Here is a 21,198-nt window from a genome sequence, read left to right as displayed (position 1 = left end):
GGCAGTGAGAAAACAGTCATTAAACAGGAATTAAGGAGCTTGTCATCGCCACTACTTTCCACTTACAGAAGGCAAAACCCCTCCAAGCATTTTTTATCGGGTCACTGTGAGTTTTGCAGTCAGCTGGGCCAGATGGAACTAAGTGGCATACGTTCTCCCCCCCCCCCCCTTCGAGGGTTTGACTTACAGTACAGATATGTTCAAGGGCACTCTGCTACATTTCTGAATGCGGAGATTAATGTTTGTGCTGTGACAATGTTGTGTTGACTTTGCACAGGTGACCCCAAGAAAGAAATTTAAATGTCCAGAATGCACAGCTATTGATGGGTTATCACTAGACCAGACACACATGGTGGAAAGGTGAGTGTCGCATCTTGTTCCCTTTGCCATTCCCAGTGCTTAATCCATAAGAGTATTTGAAGTTAGGACCAAATCATTCACTGCTTTTATTTACAAAAACATGGTTACACAGATCTAATTTGCAAAGGCAGTTTTAGCATGAGACAACTTGCCCGTTACTTATGCTGAGAAGCTAGCTGATTGCATCCCGAGCCCAGCAGGTCTGTTGGGTTTGAATATGTACTATACACACATATGAGCACAGGCATCCTTGTGCTTAATAAGAAGGCATGTCAAGCAATAATAGAATTGTTTCAAGTAAATTAAAACGATGAACTTATTAGAATGATAGAAAACCAGAAATAAAATGAGTATAGGAAAGAGAGAATGATCTGAGCTCAAGGCTTTGGAGGTGCAGCCTGCATTGATATTTTAGCATGAAAGCAGATAGAAGTAAAACACGGTCCCCTTTTGCATATCTCCTTTCATACTTCCTTGATGACTCCATTAAAAAGCATATTTTGCTACCTTTTGAAATAGGGTTTAGTGATATTGAACTGATTTCAACAGGCCTTAACTATCAAGTCTACGTTGCCATGAGAGAGGGAAAGTATGGCATATGAAGAATAATCTGAAATGCATACCTCTAAATGAGAGTAACTGAGAGAAAACAGTATTATAGTACAAACAAATTACCTATTGTGTTATATTTCAGAATCTTGAGCTCTGTAATTCTGGATAGAAGGGCACCCAATCAGAAGAGAAGTAGCTATTTGAAGCACACTTACCAGGCATCTACACACTCCTTCCTTTATAATGCCTTGCAACTATCACAATAGGGATATTTTGTATTCACTTTGTGCTCTTTCCATCGCCATGTTTTACTGAGAAGTTAAGAGATCACTCATGAAATGGACACTGTCACAGCCTGTATGAAGGACTGATTTATGAGAAGAGATTAAGACAAATATATATATAGCCTCGATAAGAAATTACTAAATAGGTATAAGTCTTCAGGTATTTAAGAATGTAAACACCAAGCATGGTGGTAAGTTATTTTGGGTGGCACAAGGATATATAATATGAAAAAAGGGGATTAAATTCAGGAAAAGCCATCAGGAAGTACTACTTAATCATGACATCTTATGCTATAGATTAGAATAGTTTCCAATTGGAGGGGGTGGATTCCTTAGGAACTTAAAATGTGAAATGAATCGTATCCTTTTCCTCCTGTGTGGGCCCTCTGACACTCTCATCATGAGTCTTGTCAATGAACAAACTAGGCTGTCACCTATATAGCACTATATTCCACATTTTAACCAGGCCCTAACCTGTGTTAATTTTGAGAGGAACCTTTCCTTCCAAGCAGTCTTAAGGCAGGACTGCACTAACTTTAGAGGATTCAGAGGCAAAATCTAGTTGCACAGTATTCTTCATTTTCAATTTAATGTCATAGCGTTGAATCCTCTTGTCTGTGGCTTAGATCTTATTTTGTGTTCTACCTCCCGTGTTGGAGGCGATATTGCCTCTACATACCGGTTGCTGAGAATCGCAGGTTGGTTGGTTGGGTGAGTGCTCTTGTGCTCAGCTTCTGCACACAGGCTTCCCATGGGCATCGGCTTTTCTACTGTGAGAACAGACTGCTGGATTGGGTAGGTTTGGCCTGACCCAGCAGGCTCTTCTTACGTTATCATACCTGGCTTCTCAGATTTTCAGGCTTACGTATGGTTCTACTGCTGTAGACTTAAATTCCTCATCCGCACCACTTCCACAGCATATCTGGAAGAGATAATAGTTATGAGCATCATCCATTGTGGGCGTTGGGTGTGTGAACGGATATTAAAAGAGCTGCTGTACTGACATTATTCTTATTTATACTTATAAATAAATCTCAAAGGAGCACAGGGTGGTGCACTTCATACATATTTGTGTGTTCATTTTGCAGGTATCAAACTGAATATACTGCATACAAAATTAGTATCCTAGTACCTATGTTTTTGTCTGTTTTGGAAATCCAAGTTTCCAATCCTAATGCTTACTGAGAAGAACTTTCAGACTTATAGGCATTGTTGATTTCAAGCTAGTGAAAAGTTTTAAAAGTTTCTAGTGGCCTTATGGAAGGGACACTAATACCCCACAATGAACATCATCCTCAATGGCAATTTTTTCTTGCTTCCCTCAGCTTACTGACCACTTAATCATAATTGCCATGCCCTTACTTCCCTTGTTACTTTCACCGCCCTATTCCTTACTTAAGACTTTCCCCATCATAAAACTGTTTCCCACTATTTGGCATTAAATGAGTTTTTGCACCCTTTGTATTAGCATGCTCACTGGAACTTAGTATGTTAAACATCCAGCACAGTTTACCAGGGTACCTTGTAGACATCAGAGTTCTAACAGTTATATTCTTTCAGATAAATTTGTTCTGTTACTTACTGCTAACCCTGTGGGGAGGTGGGGTAAAATGCAATATTATTAAATATGGATACTTTATTTCACTCAGTTGGACAATGAAAATAAACCAGTCAGTTTCAGGTTTGGGTTTTAAAGTAATGTTGTATTTCAAGCTCTCAAGTACAATCAGTGCTGTAGAGACCCTAAAGAGAATGCTTGTTTGATTTTAGGGGAAACCCTGTTTCCAGGGGATTTTTAAAATAAAATAAAAATCCAAGAACTATTTCAGAATGCCTTTTGGTTTCTTAACTGCTTATTTTTGCAAGGCCTGTTCTGAGCCAAATTCAACCTGACAGTGGCTCTTTAAGAGCTATGTTGGCAGCTAATCCACCCTAGTTTACAACATGTACATTGCTTTAAGAATGCCTGGAATTCTGGTGGGGAGGGAATAGGGAATCTTTGACCTCTGTGGAAATGTGCAGCTGACAGCATCTCCTTTCTCTTCGCTACGATTAAATGCTTCAGTCAAAGAGCTTCACATCTTTGCCAAATCCTATATGGTATGAGGCTCCGCCTCCTGTTTCGTGCATCTGACAAAGTAGAAAAATGCATGCAATAGTTTGCCAGGTTTAAGGTGCCAACAGCCCCTTTACAGTACTTCCTGTCAGGAGCTCGTCCTACACTTGAGTAGGACCCTGGCAGAGACACATGCCCAACTGGCATGTTCTCTCCCTCCTGGTCAATCGTTTGGGAGCTTCAAAAGCTTTCTTCAGCCCAAACATCACAACAACCGATGCCAACAGACATCGGCACACTTAGGGATTCAGAGTGTCCGCAGTTTGCGTAACAGACCTCGGCAACTCAGCATTTTGGCTAATCTACTTTATTTACATATAAACACACATGGAGCACTGTAACATGGCTCTCTCTCTCTCTAGCATCAGACAGCAAAGAGAAAAGGACAAAGGACAATAGTCCCACTCCACGGAACACAGTAACACAAACATCCTGTCTCCGTCACTTCCCACCCTGTGGAGTCAAAACATACACCATCATGTGATAGACAAAAATCCCATGACTGCAGTCATAGAGCAGGAATTCTAAAACTTCCTACAACTTACACAGTGACTCCTCCGAACCCACTTGTGTGCTCACCACCCACATGTATTTGATGTACAGCTCTGGGAAGACTAGGATCTTCAGACAGCAAGACTTCAGATGCACACCTTAATTATGAGAGTAAAGGAGAGTCCCTAACTACCCAAGCCTGAAGACTGAGTGTGATAATTTGCTGCAGGAGAAGAAAGAAGGGAGGGAGTATACCTGATCTAGGAGCAAGTGGCGTGCAAAGTCAGGGATAGCGGGCTGTGTCTTCTGTGTTAAGCTCTCTCCTTAGAATCCTGTGCCAGCAAAGTTACAGTATTCTTTGCCCATTCTTTGGTCTGTGGTCTAGGGAAGCAGAAAGCTTTATCCCTAAGATCGCAGAGCAAATAGGGGGTTCTGTTGGGGGTATGAGCTACCAAAGCACTTAAAATCTGAGGTGTAAATACAGTTTTGGGCTAATACACCTCAGTGGATAGGCTTTCTGGATGAGAGAATAATATAATACCTGTATTCCTTTGTGGATTTTTTTTGCAAATTCCTATACTTTAAAAGCATCCCACCTACTCCTAAAAGGCTAAATATAGTTAAAGGGCAAAGGCCAAGTTATAGAGGAAAGTTTTTGCCTGGTGCCTAAAGATAATACAATGATGGTGCTAGGTGATGCTCCTTGGGGAGAGCATTCCACAAATGAGGAGCCACCACAGAAAAGGCCTGTTCTCATGTTGCTACTTTCCTGACCTAAGATGATGAGCTCGGGGTTCAGGCTGGTTCAAATGAGGAGAGGCGGTCTGCAAGATATTGCTGTCCTGGATTGTTTAGGGCTTTATTGCTCACAAGCAGCATTTTGAAATGGACCTAGATTGGCAGCCAGTTCTGTCAGGGCCAGGATTGGTTTTATATGCTTAAAATGTCTTGCCGAAATTCTGCACTAACTGAAGTTTTCTAATCGTCTTCAGAGGCAGCTCCACATATAATGCTTTGCAGTAATCCAACCTAGAGGCTACTAGAGCATCAGCAACAGTGGTTAGGCTATCCCTGCCCAGATAGAGGCACAGCTGAGCCTCCAGATGAAACTGATGGAAGGCACTCTGTGCCATGAAGGCCATCTGAGCCGCAATCAACAGCAAAGGATCCAGATGCAGCCCCAAGCTAAATACCTGCTCTATAGTAAAAAGAAAGAAAAGAAAAAGTAAATGATGTAAGAAGTCCACATTGGCACCCAGTGTTACGGTATTGAGTGTTTTGAGAGAAGATTAAGTTACAGTAAGCTAGATAGTTAAGTGCATAGCTAAACTTAGCATATTATAGTGAAATGGATCTGTTGCTAAGCAATGCAATTGTTTCTTTCTGTAGGTCTGAATGCATTAACAAGTTTGCCTCCGTCTTTGGGACCATGCCTCTGAAAGTGGTGGAACACCGGGCGGATCCCGTCTTGTACAAAGATGACTTCCCTGAAAAACTAAAAAGTTTTCCTAACATTGGAAGCTTGTAAAGAATAGATGCAAGGCCAATTGGATATAGGGATCCAATGCACAAAGAGAGACTGGTGCCGAGCATCAGGCCTTGAGAAGAGTTCCTGGGCGTATTACAAAGAGGATGCAGAGGTGCCTCACTCCTGGTGTAATTCAAGCTTTTTCCATGGACAACACAGGGCAAAGAATCAAACCACATGCTGCTGCTGCTGCTGCTGCTGCCTTGCTATGTGGGTCTACTAAAATGCCATACAAATATTTATTTGTTCTACAGACCTCACATTCTGACAAAGAGTTAAGCACAAACAATACAGAATCCTACACACACACCTACCCCCCCTCCCACACACACACAGTATTTTCCCCTCTAAGGGCCATTGGTTGTCACTTAAATCTATTGTGGAATCTATTATGGAAAATATTGCTGTCTCTCCTAAGAGCTGCTTTCTGCGTTTGCTTCATAGAGCCCACATTTCTCTTCTATGCAAGCCTGGTTTACATGCAGCCTTTGAGATTTGTGATTAGGATTAACTCTTGTGCAGATATGCTAGGGGTTTTTTTGCTGAGTAAGATTAGAAAAGATGATTGGCATGACACCAGACTTATACAGGGGGCAGGGAGACAGCAATTGGAGTAGAATAAATCATTTCCTTTACTCAAATTACTTCTTCATGAATGTGAACACATTTCATGTTTATTTTCACAGAAGACTGCATGCTTGACCAGCCTCAGTCCCCTTTTCTTACTATGCTGAAACATTTTTTTCAGTTCAGATGCACGTGGTCAAGACCTATGCAGCATCTAAACAAAGTTGATACTTTGAAACTCTGCTTAGGAAACAGCATGCCATGTTCTGATTCTTAAACGTGTTTCTGGAGGGAAATGCACTTTCTCTATTGGATTGTGCAGGTATGAAGTATATTCACAGCTAATAAAAAGCAAACTTTTCTGACCAGCCACTATCTCAAAGCTACACACAAAGTGTTGGTATGTAGAATTCACTGCCCACAAGATAATTAAAATCCATTCACTGCCCCATAAAGGACCACAGTTCAGTAGAATGTGCTTCCCCTTGAAAGCAGTCAGCCACCAAACCTCGTTTATTTCTGTAGGCCTTCCCAGAAGAAGGACAAACCTATTCACAGATAGGAATTTGTTGGCACTTTTTAATGAAAACACATTATATTTTTACTGTATTTTGTTTTTGTTTTTTATACAGTGCAGGGTTAGCACTTCTGTAACAATTTCTAATAAACAAATAATACAACACATGCTTTACATGCAAACAGGTTCAGCCCCTGACATCTCAGCAAAAAACAGGGAAAGACTCCTATCTGAAATCCTGGGGACCTGATGTCAGTCAGTGGAGGAAGTGATGGGAATGCACATACAAAATAGTTAAAGTGGTACATCAAAATGAGCTGGACTGAGGAATGAGCAGACATGCTTTTGAATTGCACAGACCTCTTTACCAGAAGTTAATTGGAATAACATGTATAGATTGATTTATGTTGAGTTTCTTTTTCTCTTGAGCAGCACAGCAGTAGCTACTACCCAAACTAAAGATAATAGGCATAAGTTTATGTTCATCTAGGTGAGGATGTTTTCAAAGGTTTTCCACTGTTGTTTTCAAAGGTTACTCTTATTTACGGTGTCTGCTCATGCGATTTACCTAACTGCAAGCTGCATGACAAATGCTAGGAACCTTTTTTATCCTCCTCCCGTGAGTCTGAATGAAAGAAATTGAGAATTGCATAGATTCTCCCCCACCCCGGAGTATCCTGGGGGAAAACGGGCTTGCTCCTTGTCAGGGTGATACTGATAGAACACTGGCTGGAAGGGGGTGTTTCAACTTCAAACTCTCAGGGAGTTATAAAGTAGACTATTCCGTTCATTAGGGAAGACGGGTTTTTCCTACATAGTTTTTTCTAAAGTTTTCCAGATTACATCCTCTGCTATATCTTTGACTAGAAAATAATGTTAGATGATGGAGGATTCGCTGATTTCAAAACACCAGGAGCTTAATTTTGAGCCACCAAGAAGTCTTCAGTAGAATCTGATTTGCAAAAGGCTTATCACTGTAACTAATTTTGCATCTATTCTGAGTGAGATAGTGGGCAAAGGACTCTCCTTCCTTCTGGTTTAAGAGTGCTTCATCTAAGCTGGTTCTCTTTTCCTTGGTGCAAGGCAAGTGAGAGTGGGCCATTCTCTTTTTTTACCAGGGAGAACTTAAGCTCAACAATCTAACTACTTTTTATGTATCTTTCATTATAAACAATCATCCCTGCCCCTAAGCTCATTTTAGGAATACCGTGTGCAAGTTCTTAAAAAAGTTATCCTACATCTATTGGTGTTCCGCAATTTGATTTTCTTTATCTGGGATAAGCTCTACTTTTAAGCTGAACTGCTGCAGAATCTATGCCCATTTTTGCAACGTTTTATGCCCTTTTAATCCCTGCCCCCATTCACAAGGCCTTAGTTTGTCTATAGCAGTTAGTTGCTCCTAATTGTAAAAAAATTTTCACAATACTTCTACCATTAGAAGGTATTTGTGTCCACCAGTGTGAACTACGTGTAAAGTTAGGGTAAACAATTACCCTGACTTCCTTTCCATTTTTTGCAAAATTGCAAACAAGACCAGATACATATTTTTAAAATAAGGAAGAATATTTGTTCCCTAAGTGCCAGAGATTTTAAGACACAACAATTCATAAACCTTTGTTTCATTATAGGATTCATTTCATAACCAATCCATTTATCTGTTTCATCAGTTAACCACCAGCTATCTTTGACAGTTTCTGCTTCTTTATCTCACCTCTTCCACAATCCACATTTCCTAAGCTATGATAAGGATGTGGATATCTCTACTATGGTTTACTAGTTACCTTCTCAGATGTTACTAGATCAGTATATTCTTTAGGTGTTTCTGATACACTACCAGGATCTCCAACCTGAAACATCATCCTGTTCCAACTGTATGGAATCAGGTTTTTTTCTGGAAAATGTGACGTTTCAATGTTACCTTTCAAGATGTCACCCTTGGTGATTCCTCTTAGTGTCACTGATAGTTCTTGACGTCCAGTCTTAGGGTTCATCCACACTTTCATTTGACCCATGTTTTTTGTTATATTACATGTTGATCTCTTATCCTGGGTCCAAGAGCTGCTCTTTTTCCTCCACTGCTTGCTCCAATTAGAACCTGATGCTAACTACTGAATCAGGTTTTACGAGATCCAGAGTTACTGTGTTGTCATGTTATCACCCTAAATGTGTGTATCTCGGCTGTAGTATGTTAATGCATATTTTCATAAAGGCAAATCATACATAACTGGGAGGGCAATTGTACCCACTGCCACAGGTTTATCAACTGGAAGATAAACTAAGTGGAATTCTGATTGGCAAATGGAATCTCATTTCACACATGGCATTTTTAAAGGTGTACACTAAATGTTAACTGCACATCTGAAAGTGAAAATGTGAATGCAGTAAATGGGTTTGTACTTATGTCAGGGAGCTATGATAAGCTGCAGCTCCTTGTTGAGTGTACACTCAGTAGCAAAATGAGTGTACACTCACATTTGCTGCTGCCTAATGTGAAAAAGCAGGCTGAAATATCCCTTTCTTACCCACCTAGATTTCAGAAGCATTAAGTGAACAAACTCTTTGAAGGAGTTCCAGTGAAGGTTGCTTTTTAAAATAAAAGTCTTCAACCAGTAAAATGTGTCACAGGTATGGTCCTAAAACATTTCACAGCTGCATTTATATTGGAAACCATTTTTTCTTCTACTGTCTGTTTGCATTCTTTAATGACATTGTCCAGGGACCACTTTTCCCCTGTGTGTGTGTAAATGCGTTTTCTTTTTAAAAATTAAAACATTTGTAAATACAATGTGCCTGAGTCAATATATTCTCTTGATTGTGCAACCTGAGGGGATAGTAATCTTAACAATGTATCAAAGATGACTTGTGATTTGGGGGTGGGGGATATTTTAAAAGAAAATATGCCAGAGTGTGTATGTTCTGTTTTACTTATGGAAAATTTTACTGTGGGTACTAGCAGCTCTACTCTGATTCTTAAAACCAAAAACAACACGTAAGCAAACACAAAATCTACACCGAATCTTCTAAAAATAACTCTTCAAGCATCTGGTGGGTTTCAGCAAATAATTTTAATATATATAGATGCTGCATCTTTTTTTTTTAGAAGCAGATATTTTTATTCTACAGGTGAGAAAATGGAGGGTCTTGAACATGGTGTACCATATAAAGCTCAGGTAGCAGCTCATCTGGCATTATATCTCAGGGTTGGAGGTTAGAAATTATCATCATCATTTATTTTCTAATCAACTTTTAAACAACTGTCTCAATGTGATGTGCACTGCAGATAATATTAAACAGTTAAACACAAAAACAGCAAATACATTTACAAAACCATACAAAGTAGATACAAGGTAGATTGACCTTTTTTTCTGCTAGCTGATGTTTGGTATAGCAAGGTACTGCTGTAAGCCTTTCACAAACCCTGTAAAATAGGCCAGTATCCCATTACAGCAGGGGTGGTGACCCTGTGGCCTTAGCCATGGGATATGATGGGAATTGGTGGCGAACATTAAATGGAGAGCCATCAGTTCACCGTTCCTACATTATAGGTATGGAGCTGTGGTTTGAGAGGCAGTAGCTTGTCAAAGGGCCACCTCATCTGGCTACAGGCTAAACTAACATTTGAACCTGGGATTTAGGGCACATACCTCATTTTTTTAACCAGTGTACAATATTCACAGTCCTTGCAGCTTTGCACTTCCAAACATGGGTGTGTAATCTATAGTGTTAATGTGATTCTAACTTCCCTTCCCCACCCATTCACAATCAACACTAGAAATGAATTAACCTCAAAAGGAAGTGCACGAATTAAAGCCCATTTAGTTTATTTTAAAATCAACATTCCCTGATACTTAACAGCTATTGAAGTTGGTGGGACATAATTTAAATCCAAGGGTTGGTTGGGGTTTTTTTTGCTTGCCTGTACTTTGCTCAAGGATAGAAGTTGATCAGAGGATGAGAAAAGCAAGGCCAATTGAGGAAACAGAAATATAGAGGGGGGTATATGTGATTTGTGTATTTTTCAAAGCCTGCACGGTCTTGGACATAGCAATCATCCCTTTTCAAACAATAGTTTCTGTGTTCCTTTAGACTCATTTCATTAAAAGAAAACGTAACCTAGTGCCACAGACATGTATGATATTTAGTTTAGTTAAACTGCAGAAGTCTCGTTTTCTAAGGAGCTGAGAAAAATAAGAAAATACAAATAATTGCTAGAACTCAACTTGAGCAAGCAGGGGCAGAGATGGTTTTCTTTCACCTTTTTCTTGGGACTGCAAACTATACTGACATTCCCTCAGCATCCTGAATCTCCTCGCCACAGCATGTTAAGCTGAGCTATATACATTTGAGGGAGGTAGGATTCTGTTTTCCCAAAAGCTATACACACATTTGGAGCATTCATTGCTGTAGTTTTTAAGCATGCTTGAAATCTGAAGTAGTCCAGTTATGTTCTCCATGAGAGTAGATCAGAAGCTACAATAGACTGAATCCTACTCAATGCCACAGGAAACATGAACCAAGATGGCTGCCCTTTATGGCAAGGCAGGCTGGCCCAAAGCACTAGCTAGCCCAGCACCAAGCCATCAGCCCACCAGTATTTATGATTGGTGTGTTGCTCTCAGCCTACCTCAAGTCTGAAGCTATTTGGAATCTCTTGCCTTTTCTGTGTAATTTCAGTTCTGAACTCACCACTGTTTTACAGTCCTACATCTGCTGAGCTTCAGGATTCCACCGCCTGCCAGGTTCTTGTGGCGGTGGCTGTGAAGGAAAAGTTGTGTTTCTCATTAAGGGGATAACAAATGGCAACATCTGAGACAATTAGTTGAAATGGAGCAGTGATGGTGGTGGCTGAGGCGTAATCCACTGGAGGAAACGCAGCACAGCCCTGATAGGTATTCCCAGCAGAAATTCCAGCAGGCTTTCTGAGAAGGGATTCTGAATGGAGAGAGGCCCCCTGTTCGCCAGCTTCGTTTTCCGGAGTTGGTTCCAATAATTCCTCTCTGAATGTCCTTGACTTTATCCTCATTCGCCTTGATTGTCAGTTTACTTGAAGAAAGAAGGAGTTAAGAAATACTTAACTCATTCACCGCCTAACTTCTGTCAGACCATTTTTATAGTTCTTGGTAAGTTGAGACATCAGTGGTAGTAGATTACCTTAAGAATACACGAGAGAAAGGGGGCAATCTACAAAACCAGTGAACATTTGTAATGCAGTGAGAAATGGTAATTTTAAACTTGATTGATGGGCCCCTGATCCTGAACTATGCCTATTTAATTTTAGTAACTGGCCATGTTTTATTTATTTCTTTTGTTCTTGCAAACAAACACTGACATAAGAAATGCAGAATCTCAGTTTCTGGTTGCCCTTCGTATCAAATAATATAGCACCTTGATTCCTTGCTTGGAGCGGTGGCACTGCCACACTACATGCACAATGGATAGAGCCTGAAATGTTAACATTTGAACATTCCCAACAGAGATCCTATTGGGGATCATTAAGATCTCAAAAGTACGGCTCCTTGTTTAGAGCTACATCTGAAGTTGGATCTTCCAGTGCAAATGCTCAGACTGGGAAATAAAGTGAAAATTCTGTGAGCAATGTGGGAGATGAAATTATAATGGCTTTTATGTGGGTCTGCAGAAAACAGGAGTCTGAGCTGCAAATATCTGTGGTTTCTAGAAGTTTAAAGTCAAATGTGCTTCCCATCATTTATACAGAATTCCGGATTACTTTAATTACCTATGTATAAAATAACTAGAACTTATAGTTACTATATTCTGTACTTCTTTGTAGGTGATACATCAACATTCATAGAACCCTCCTTTAGTTATCTGCACTCACATGGACTTTTTAATGCTATGGCTTTTTACTTTGATATAGTGCCTCTGTTGTGAAAAGTGCAGGTGTTTGAAAAACTGACACCTTTCCTTTTAAGATGCACACGCACTGGAGCTAAATATAATCCTAAGAGATGTAAAGCCTAGAAGGGCACAAAGAGGCTAATGGCCTGAGCCTGTCTGCCTCATCAGTAACTTTCAATCTAAAGATAAATAGCTGGCGATAGATGGAAGAGGAAGGATACAACCAACAAATTCTTATTTGTCTTGGATTAAAAGTAACACCTTGACACCTGGTTTCCATATGGCCATAAAGAGATGCCTTTGCCACTTTCTCATAAGCAGCAATGATTGTTCTGTATTATTAAAAGATTAGACCACTCATCTTTGAAAGGAAAATGTAAAGAAGAAAAAGCTGAACTAGTAGCTTATTAAACATTACTTTTCCATGATGAAATTTCACACCTAAATGGGTTTAGCCTATTAAACAGCTCTCAAATCTTCTAGCCATAAAATTCAACAGCTGTGTGGACTCTTTGTATTCTGCAGTCAGTGTCCTGACCTGGCCAGCTCCTTCCCTGTATGTAATGAGAAAATAACCCAGAAGCCTTTAGGGTTTCTCTTTTTGATATACATCCTGATCCATTTCCCCTTGCCATCTCTCCTTCCTGCTCTGCAATTATAGGTGGATTCAGATGACCTGCCTGTCCCTGCAGTCAATGTATTATTATTTTTTGTATGAACAAACATAAATTGAGCAGGATACATTTCACACCCCTTTGCTATGCTCACCCAATAAATTTGAAGACGTTGTTCAAAGCAAGTCTATGGAATAAAGTACAGTAGAACTGCTTTGAGTTACTATGCTGTTTAAACACATCTCTATGTAAAAAGAACCCAAGAATGCTCTATCCTTTACAGGGTTTTGCAGGAATGGGAGAAACAGAAAGACCTTCAAGCAATGCAATGTGGAGCTGGTTCCTCCACAAGTGGCAGCCCTAGACTGGGCAGTACAGTGGCCTATTCTAAGAATGGCACAGCTCAGCGAACTCTTAAGTCAGCTACCATGTGAGGGGCAAGGGTGTGAAGGAAAACATGTTACACAATCTCATGTAAGTTCAGGAACTACCTGGTCCCATTGCCAGATATTTGCTTCCTTTGTGCTTTTAGATTTTACTGGAAGCCACCCAGAGTGGTTGAGGCAACCCAGTCAGGCGACATATTACTAGTAGTAGTAGTAGTAGTAGTAGTAGTAGTAAGCCCAAGCTTGAACACACCCTCCATTGTGATCTCCAAGCTGCACCAAGCTTACTCTCAGTACCACCATCTATTTGCCATATCCCTACTATGTAGAGACGCATTCCTGCTGGCTGTCCTGTAACTTGTGGGAGAGGGGTTATTGGTTTGTTTGATTATGTGTGTAGCTCAATGGTAAAGCATTTGCTTACATTCAGATGGTTCAAGGTTCAATCCTAAGCATCTCCAGAACTTCCATGTCACTAAACAATATGGCTCCTCCCATAACTATTCTTTTATAAATGGCCTTGAAGGTTGGAGTGGAACCACTGGGGTACAGTACCCCCAATCCTCACCTCTCAGAGCCTTCCCAGAAGGATACAGGTCAACTATATTAAAAGCCACTGAGAGATCGAGAATGAGCAGATTGGCATCCTCTTTTGCCCAACAAAGGACATCAACCAGCATGAGCTCACAGTGGAAACCTAAAGGAAAACAAATATCAGAATTGGTAATTTGTGGCGCTTCTCAAGTGAGCATCTGTTGAATAGAAACCTAGATCACTTTTGGGTTCTGATCACAGACTGATCCCTTAATAAGTTATATGGAGAACCACTCCCAACTTAATTTCCCAGGTGCACATGCACTTCAAAATGCAAACCTGTGAGCACCAATGCTGCATCAAAACCATCCTCTACTTTTCTCCTTCTGCTTTTGGGTCTTTGGTCCATCTACCAGCAGCCTCTCAACTCTCTGGATGTCTCATGTTTTGCCTGCAGGATGTTCCCGTCACTGCCTTTTGGCTGCCAAGAATCTCTAGAGGCAGTGAGGCTGTGCGCTGCCACCTGTTGTTAATCTAGCCTTGTTTAATCCATTCTGCTCTGTGTCAGCAGTTCAAAAGGGCACTGTTAGTATTTTTTGCCAACTTCAATTAACGTGAGATTTTGGAGGCCCCCCTCCGATCACATTTCATCTGCCATGAGTCAGGCACAAAATAGACAGATTTCAGTTAGAAGCAGAGAAGAGATGGTTATGGCAACAAAGAAGAAGAAAAATAATACTTATTTGGATCTCTTCTGCATGTGCTCTGGGTGTTTGTCTGTCTTTTCCCAGCAACTTTCTTTCTGTTTGAATATTGTTTGTAGCTCTAAGGGATTTTGTTTCTCTCCCACCCTCAACTCTAGGGAGAGAAAAGTCTTAAGTGCAATACCTTACAGCAGCAGAAGCAACAGAAAAACAAGATGCAAAGTAGTTTGTTCTTTTTTTAATATTACAATGTAATGAATTTGCAGTACATATCTGTATAGGCAGTAAAATTGTATGGCACAACCTCACACTGCAATTTTTGTGGGGATTTTTTTTCCATTCCATTATTTTATTCTTGAACATTTTTGAATGTATATTTTCATATATTCTGCCCCAGGCCATAAAGCTAAAGGGAAAAAAAGTTGCATTTATACAAGGTTACAATATCTTACAACAATAATATTGACTGAGGTTTGTTTTCTTGTGATCTTTCTCCCATTCTCGCTTTCAAACACTGCACACCCAAAAAAAATCTGATATATTATTATACATTGAAAACTGTCCTTCAACATCAGTAGTATAAAAGTCCTAGCGCTATCTATGTTCATGGAAGGAGTACTGGTTTGGGTAGTACATTACCCGGATTTGCGGGAAAGGGTCACAACTGGTGTGTGGGGAGGGGGGGGGAGTCACACTTTGGTTTCCCTGCACTACCATCCATGAAGTTGAAAGCAATCAAAAGCTTTCATCTGTTCAGCCTAACTCTGCCCCAGTTCCCATTTGGGCTTTTTTTTTTTTTTTTAATTCCAAGTGTTTGCTTTTTTGCTATGTCAGTCAAAGCAGCAAAATAAACATGGAGTTCTCAGCGGCTGTGTCTGCCTGATCATTTTTCAACCATTTCCAGGAAGCTACCTTTTTCACTGTTGTTTGTTTTCAGAGTGTTTTACAACGTACTGTGAAAACTTAGCATACACCAAGACAAGGAATAACCATCCAAAAGAAGAAGAAAGACATAGGAATATCCTGCCCCCCTCGTGCCAAATGCTCATATAGCTTACATTCTGTTGCTCTGGCCAGCAGATAATGTTACCATGGGAAGGAGAGCAAGCCAATGCTCCATCAAAACAGCCCTCTTGACCATGGTGGTATTCAGGGTACTGGATTTGTCCCTAGAACATCTAATTGTTGACCCCAGAAAGCCTCCTGAGTTCATTTATGTCCAACACAGAGTAAAACCAGGCAGAGCACTCTTGTGGAGGGCTGGCATTAATGGAATTCTCTTGCTTGGGATACATTTTTTGTTAGAACTACAAGCTATGTTAGACTCTAGACTGCCGCTAAAATGGCAGCCCTGTGTTGGCTTTTCCTGCGATGGCCATGTCATTTCCATGCCTACATCCCAGTCTCAGCCAATGAGGCAGAGCAGTGACAAAGACGTGTCTCAACATAAGTGGCAGGAGGGAAAAGGGCTTGGCAGAGTGCTGCTGGTTTTGGCAGCAGCTCCATTTCAGAGCACAATGTTTTATTTTGTCCTTAGGGGTGAGTTTACTTAGTCAACAAATGTGTACATGTTGCATTGAACAGTTCAGTGCATGGTCCACAGCACTCCTCCAATTATCCTGAAATGTCTTCAGAAGGATCTGCTGAGGTACAGTCTAGATATAAACTGAACCGTTCATACACAAAGCCACGCTGGAGTTGACATCAGCATGTGACCAGCAGACTTCAAGCAAACCTAGTCTTAGGCAAAGTACACTTGAAATACATTTCTTGTGCACACAGACTTCACACACCACACTCTTGTACACTACTGCATGCATGTATGGTCTGCAGTGCGCAGCTAGAGTTGGCCATCTCGCTGTTCTAAAGCAACAAAATAATGGCACGTTGCTCACCTATAGGAGTCACCACATTGACTTTGGGGTGGAGCCCAAACTTTTAGCCCCACCCTGGCATTGTGTCTTTTCCCTGAGACACCAGCACGTCGTGCACCGTTTCTTGTAGAGTAACCCCAACATGGGAGCTTGGCTTGGTTGTGCAAGTGCCTCTACATGTGAACAGGAGTTTGCATGTTTGGGTTTCGCCACAGGCAGCCATATGCATGATGTCAGGGCTAAAAAGACTAGCTCTGCTACGAAGCACATTTGGTAATGTGCTGCACATGAATAACTCATGAATAGGACTTATACATACAGCAATGTACCCCTCAAAGTTAGCGTCCAGCAAGATGACCATTTTTGGAGCTGCAGATTTCACGCTGAAAGCTAAGGCGGCAGCTAAAGAGGAGGAGGAAGAGGAGGATGAGGATGAGAATAAAGAGTTCTCCCCCACCCTAGCTTCCCAACTAAAAGCTGAAATCACATTGGGCAGAATGCTAGTCATGAGAGATCCTATCCTCCACCCAAGAGATGGCAAACTTAGCTGTTTATACAATAAACATACTTGCACAGGCAGCACACACACTCACAATATATTCTCCTAGGTATGCACACTTAGGAACACAAAAACATGGTTAAGCATGGATAATATTACTTATGCATTCACACACACATTAAGTGATAGCCAGCATTTGTCATCATCAGAATGGCTCCAGTGATTTCAGATCTGTTCTGGACATGACCAATGTTGGATGTTGCCCATTATTTCTTGCATGAGAGTTCCAGGTACAACTCTCAAAGGTACCCTTCTGAAGAAGTGTGCATGCACACGAAAGCTCATACCAATAACAAACTTAGTTGGTCTCTAAGGTGCTACTGGAAGGAATTTTTTATTTTGTTTCAGGTACCCTTTCAGTTAGACTGACCACGGGCAGGCCAACGCCATTCAGAGGAGTGAACACTATCAATGCCAGAAAAGTGTGTGTGGGACCTTGATTTCATAGCTTTAAAAGGTGGCGAGGGGCAAATGAGAGCACTTATCCCTGATAAGTTGTTTGTGCCACAACAAATGCAACATTGTTATGTATTTGTTGTTGGGAGAACACAGGTGTCATTTTTGAAAGTCGTACTTTTACTGATGGGTGTTGTGTTTTCCGAGCCCTTGATGCACAAGGCATGATCCAAACACAGCAGAAACACTTAGTATGTCCTTAGCATTTTCACTAAAATCAACATGAAAACCCATTTTTTATCTCTGCAGGTAGAGTATCAATCCTTGTAAGGCTTATTGTAAAATGTGGGTCTGGAATTATCACAGGCATGTATTGGACAGTGCACGTGACATCATCACTATAGACAAATAAGAGAAGTTACATACATACACCTGAAAAAAAAGAGTGGGGGGGATTGGATCTGAGCCAGTGTGGTGTAGTGGTTAAGAGTGGTAGTCTCGTAACCTGGGGAACCGGGTTCGCGTCTACACTCCTCCACATGCAGCTGCTGGGTGACCTTGGGCTAGTCACACTTCTCTGAAGTCTCTCAGCCCCACTCACCTCACAGAGTGTTTGTTGTGGGGGAGGAAGGGAAGGGAGAATGTTAGCCGCTTTGAGACTCCTTAAAGGGAGTGAAAGGCGGGATATCAAATCCAAACTCTTCTTCTTCTTCTTTTTAGTCTGTGCCACTGGCACACTTATTTCTGCAACAGTTAAATGTGTAGAACTAGTAAAATGGCTAGAGGGATAGATGATCATGTGGAATGATCACATGGTGGTGAGGGAACATATGGCTTCCCCATCTCTAAATGGAGGCCCTGCTTCATTTACCTGCTCCACAAATAGGATAGTTCCAATTTCCCCCCCATTCAGATTTTCCAGTAATTTTTCCTCCTGAGAACCCATGTGCACTGAAGACCAAGAAGCCTTGTGGTCGATGAGCTGACTTTTTTGTAAGAATTCCTGCCGACATCCTTCCCATTCCAGGCCAGAGTGTGTGCAAATGCTTGTGATTCCACAGCCACATGTGAGCCAGAAGGCAGGTGTGTGCTTGTGTCCCAGGCATCACTGACGGGGGTCTTGCTTTTGTGACGAGGCCCAAATCTCTGTGCCTGTATAGCAGCTGCTCACTGGCAGAAGGGAAACCAGTAGCTACCAAACCCAGTAAACACCCTCTTAAAAACCAGACAGGCGGTTTAAACCTCCTTCTTTCTCTTCTCTGATGGATATGTAGCTCTGTGCTTAAGAAACCACAAAACCTAAACACTGTTTAAAAATCAGCTTATTCATAGCTGAGTTGGGCCGAATCTCAGCTGACTCGATCCAAATCTTCTTTGATCAATCTATAAGGAAAGCAACCACAGGGGAACTGGGAAGTTGCCACCATCCTGATGAATGGGAGTGACGAGGTGGGTCCATGTCTGCTAAAAGCTTTGAGCTGAAAGCAAGAGCATTTCCAACCAAAGAAACAAGCTCTAGCTTTATTGCTCCAATACATGGCAGGGGCAATCTTCATGTGGTGGTTTAAGTCAGTACAAATGGAAGGGGACACCAGGAAGACTGTTTCTTGAGCTAGACTGCGGATTGCAGAATTGTGAATACTGTTTAAAGAAGGCACTTGTTCTGTTAATCATGACGATCTATCTTCTCTTATTGGTCAGAAGCCTGTGACCGTAATAATATAGGAAGGGAAAACCATGTTCTTTGGCCTTCTGTAGAACTAGCCATGTCACCTGGGCAAGAAGACAGGAGAAGGATTTTCTCTTTCTTGTAGACCACACTCTTGTTGCACTCTTGCTCTTTATTCAGGCCAGTAGTCAGAACCTTGTTTTGGACTGCATTTATTGATGGTAGCAGCTCCCACAGCTTAATTTCATCCCTCAGCTCTAAAGCAGGGCAAAAGATGGAAGAGGGTGGGCCATGGATCCTACTTTATGTTGATTTTCTTCCTTTATTTTCCTACATTTCTATGCTGCCCATGCAACAAAGTTCTCTGGATGGCACGCAAACAGTCACTTATTTGAAGGACTGTCAGGATGTGGTCCTATCTCTGGTCCAAGGCTGTTTTAGAGACAAGGAGTCCTAAGGAGAGAGTGAGCAGGGGCATCCAAGTTGCCCATCCGCAGGCAGCACCTGGGTGGCAGACCCAGCAGACATGCCGGCCACTCGGTCAGTCTTCCCCACTATGGTTAGATGCACTGCATTTCTATGGGGAAACCCAGCCAGATGGGCAGGGTATAAATAATAAAATTATTGTTAAAATTATTATTATTTCAATTATAGTTTCTAAGTTGCATTATAAATTAGCGCATGCAAATGTTACGCAAATCCGTGCCCATTTTTGTCCTCTGTTTTGGTGATAGATTTTTATCTTACTTGGCAATAGGTACACAGTCCCCCTACAAGGATGCAGGCCCCACTACTACAGGAGATGGCACAAATATCGTTGCTTTGAGTTGTGCCGTTCTCATAGCCCTTGGTTTGCTGCTTGGATCAACCCAGATTCCTGTGTGGTAGGGTTGCCAGAGAACAAGATGGAGATTGCCTGGGACCTTTATTATCCTTGCCAAATCGAGAGGGGCCTTGGCTTCTCTTGTTCCTTTCACGCTGTGCTCCACCCCTGCCTGCTGTGTGGCAGTCCTGTTCACTACATACAGCAGATGTCAGGAAAATGGGAGACAATACTGCGGCTGCTTCTTTTTACCCAGTGCAGTTGCCAAGGCAACCTCTGGGTTGCAGCCTGGCATCTACAGGTATTCTGTGAGTTGAATCAGCGTACCCTACACTCAGCACACACATGCATGCACACACAAACACCAGTCTGGCACTCGTCAACTAAAGCAACCACATTATTCTGGCATTATAGGTATCATAGAACTGCCCATAGCATGAGAATAAATGGTACTGGAAATGTGCAGAGCACTCAGCTGGGAAGTATGGCTTGAAGCTTTTGTGTTTTAAAGAGAAAGACAAATCCAGTGTCAGAGAAAGCAGGGGAGACAAAGTGTCCTTTTTCATTGGCAAGTCAGGACAATGACAGCATTCGGGAAACATGCCATGTGAACACACACACACACACACACACACACACACAAAACTCAACTTTGTCTGGTGCAGTAAACACACCCATTATTTCCTTCCACACACCTGTTTGTTGGGGACAACAACAAAATCCCCTACATGTTTAAAACACTCCAAATACGGCAACGCACGTAATGCTATTATACCTAGGATAGCTAAAAGTGCTGCATTCAGATCTCTGAGTAGGGCACTGGCTGCCTCGGGTCCAAGAGTGGATGGATTGGTTCGATCGTCCCTGTTTGCTCGGTCAGTGTCTGGAGGGCAACAGCTGCACCTTGTCATGTCGCCCACGATATGGCAGCGCTGTGCTCCTTGGCTTTCATCCGCAGGGCCGCGATGCTGGAGGACTTGCGGTCGGGCTCGCCGTTCAGCTCGTAGCCGTTGATGCCGGGGCTGATGGCTGCGCTGCCGAAGAGGCTCCCCATGTGAGTCTGTCCCACGTGGCTGCCAGGACCAGAGACGCTCAGGAATTCGGAGACCCCTCCGGTTGTGTGGGGATGGGTGTGGGGAGACATGCAGGAAGGCACTGAGTCACAAGGCACGACGCAGGCAGGGACGGGGGAGGCAGCACCGTTGTTGCCAATCCAGGATGGATTCTGGATCTGAGATAGGGGAGAAGGAAGGAAAAGATCAGTTAATGAGCACTGGTTTATCCCTTGGTTCTCAAAGTGGAAAAGATGTGTGGACAGGGAGAGGTTGTCCAAGTATTAAGGTGTTCTGTATTGAATCAAGCCA

The 21,198-nt window shown here is 41.9% G+C and overlaps 2 protein-coding genes across 4 annotated transcripts in view; one reads left to right on the top strand and one right to left on the bottom strand.

Annotated features, from left to right (window-relative positions):
* The window catches only part of EXT2 (exostosin glycosyltransferase 2), a 77,157-nt gene extending 71,246 nt beyond the window's left edge, over nucleotides 1-5,911 (top strand). For 2 of the 3 annotated variants that reach the window (XM_053387563.1, XM_053387567.1), the window contains exons 13-14: nucleotides 278-360; nucleotides 5,194-5,911. In XM_053387563.1, coding sequence (XP_053243538.1) covers nucleotides 278-360; nucleotides 5,194-5,332 — 222 coding nt within the window. In that variant the 3' untranslated portion in view covers nucleotides 5,333-5,911. The remainder of the gene's footprint in view (nucleotides 1-277; nucleotides 361-5,193) is intronic. The other variant, XM_053387554.1, reaches the window with a different exon arrangement.
* Nucleotides 5,912-14,736: 8,825 nt separating this feature from the next.
* The window catches only part of ALX4 (ALX homeobox 4), a 75,037-nt gene continuing 68,575 nt past the window's right edge, over nucleotides 14,737-21,198 (bottom strand). The window contains exon 4 of the mRNA XM_053387543.1: nucleotides 14,737-21,065. Within this exon, the coding sequence (XP_053243518.1) occupies nucleotides 20,742-21,065 (324 nt within the window). The 3' untranslated portion in view covers nucleotides 14,737-20,741. The remainder of the gene's footprint in view (nucleotides 21,066-21,198) is intronic.

This window comes from Podarcis raffonei, chromosome 1, assembly GCF_027172205.1.
Source record: "Podarcis raffonei isolate rPodRaf1 chromosome 1, rPodRaf1.pri, whole genome shotgun sequence".
In the NCBI taxonomy this organism is placed as follows: Eukaryota; Metazoa; Chordata; class Lepidosauria; order Squamata; family Lacertidae; genus Podarcis; species Podarcis raffonei.
This window is presented reverse-complemented; position numbering and strand designations above follow the sequence as displayed.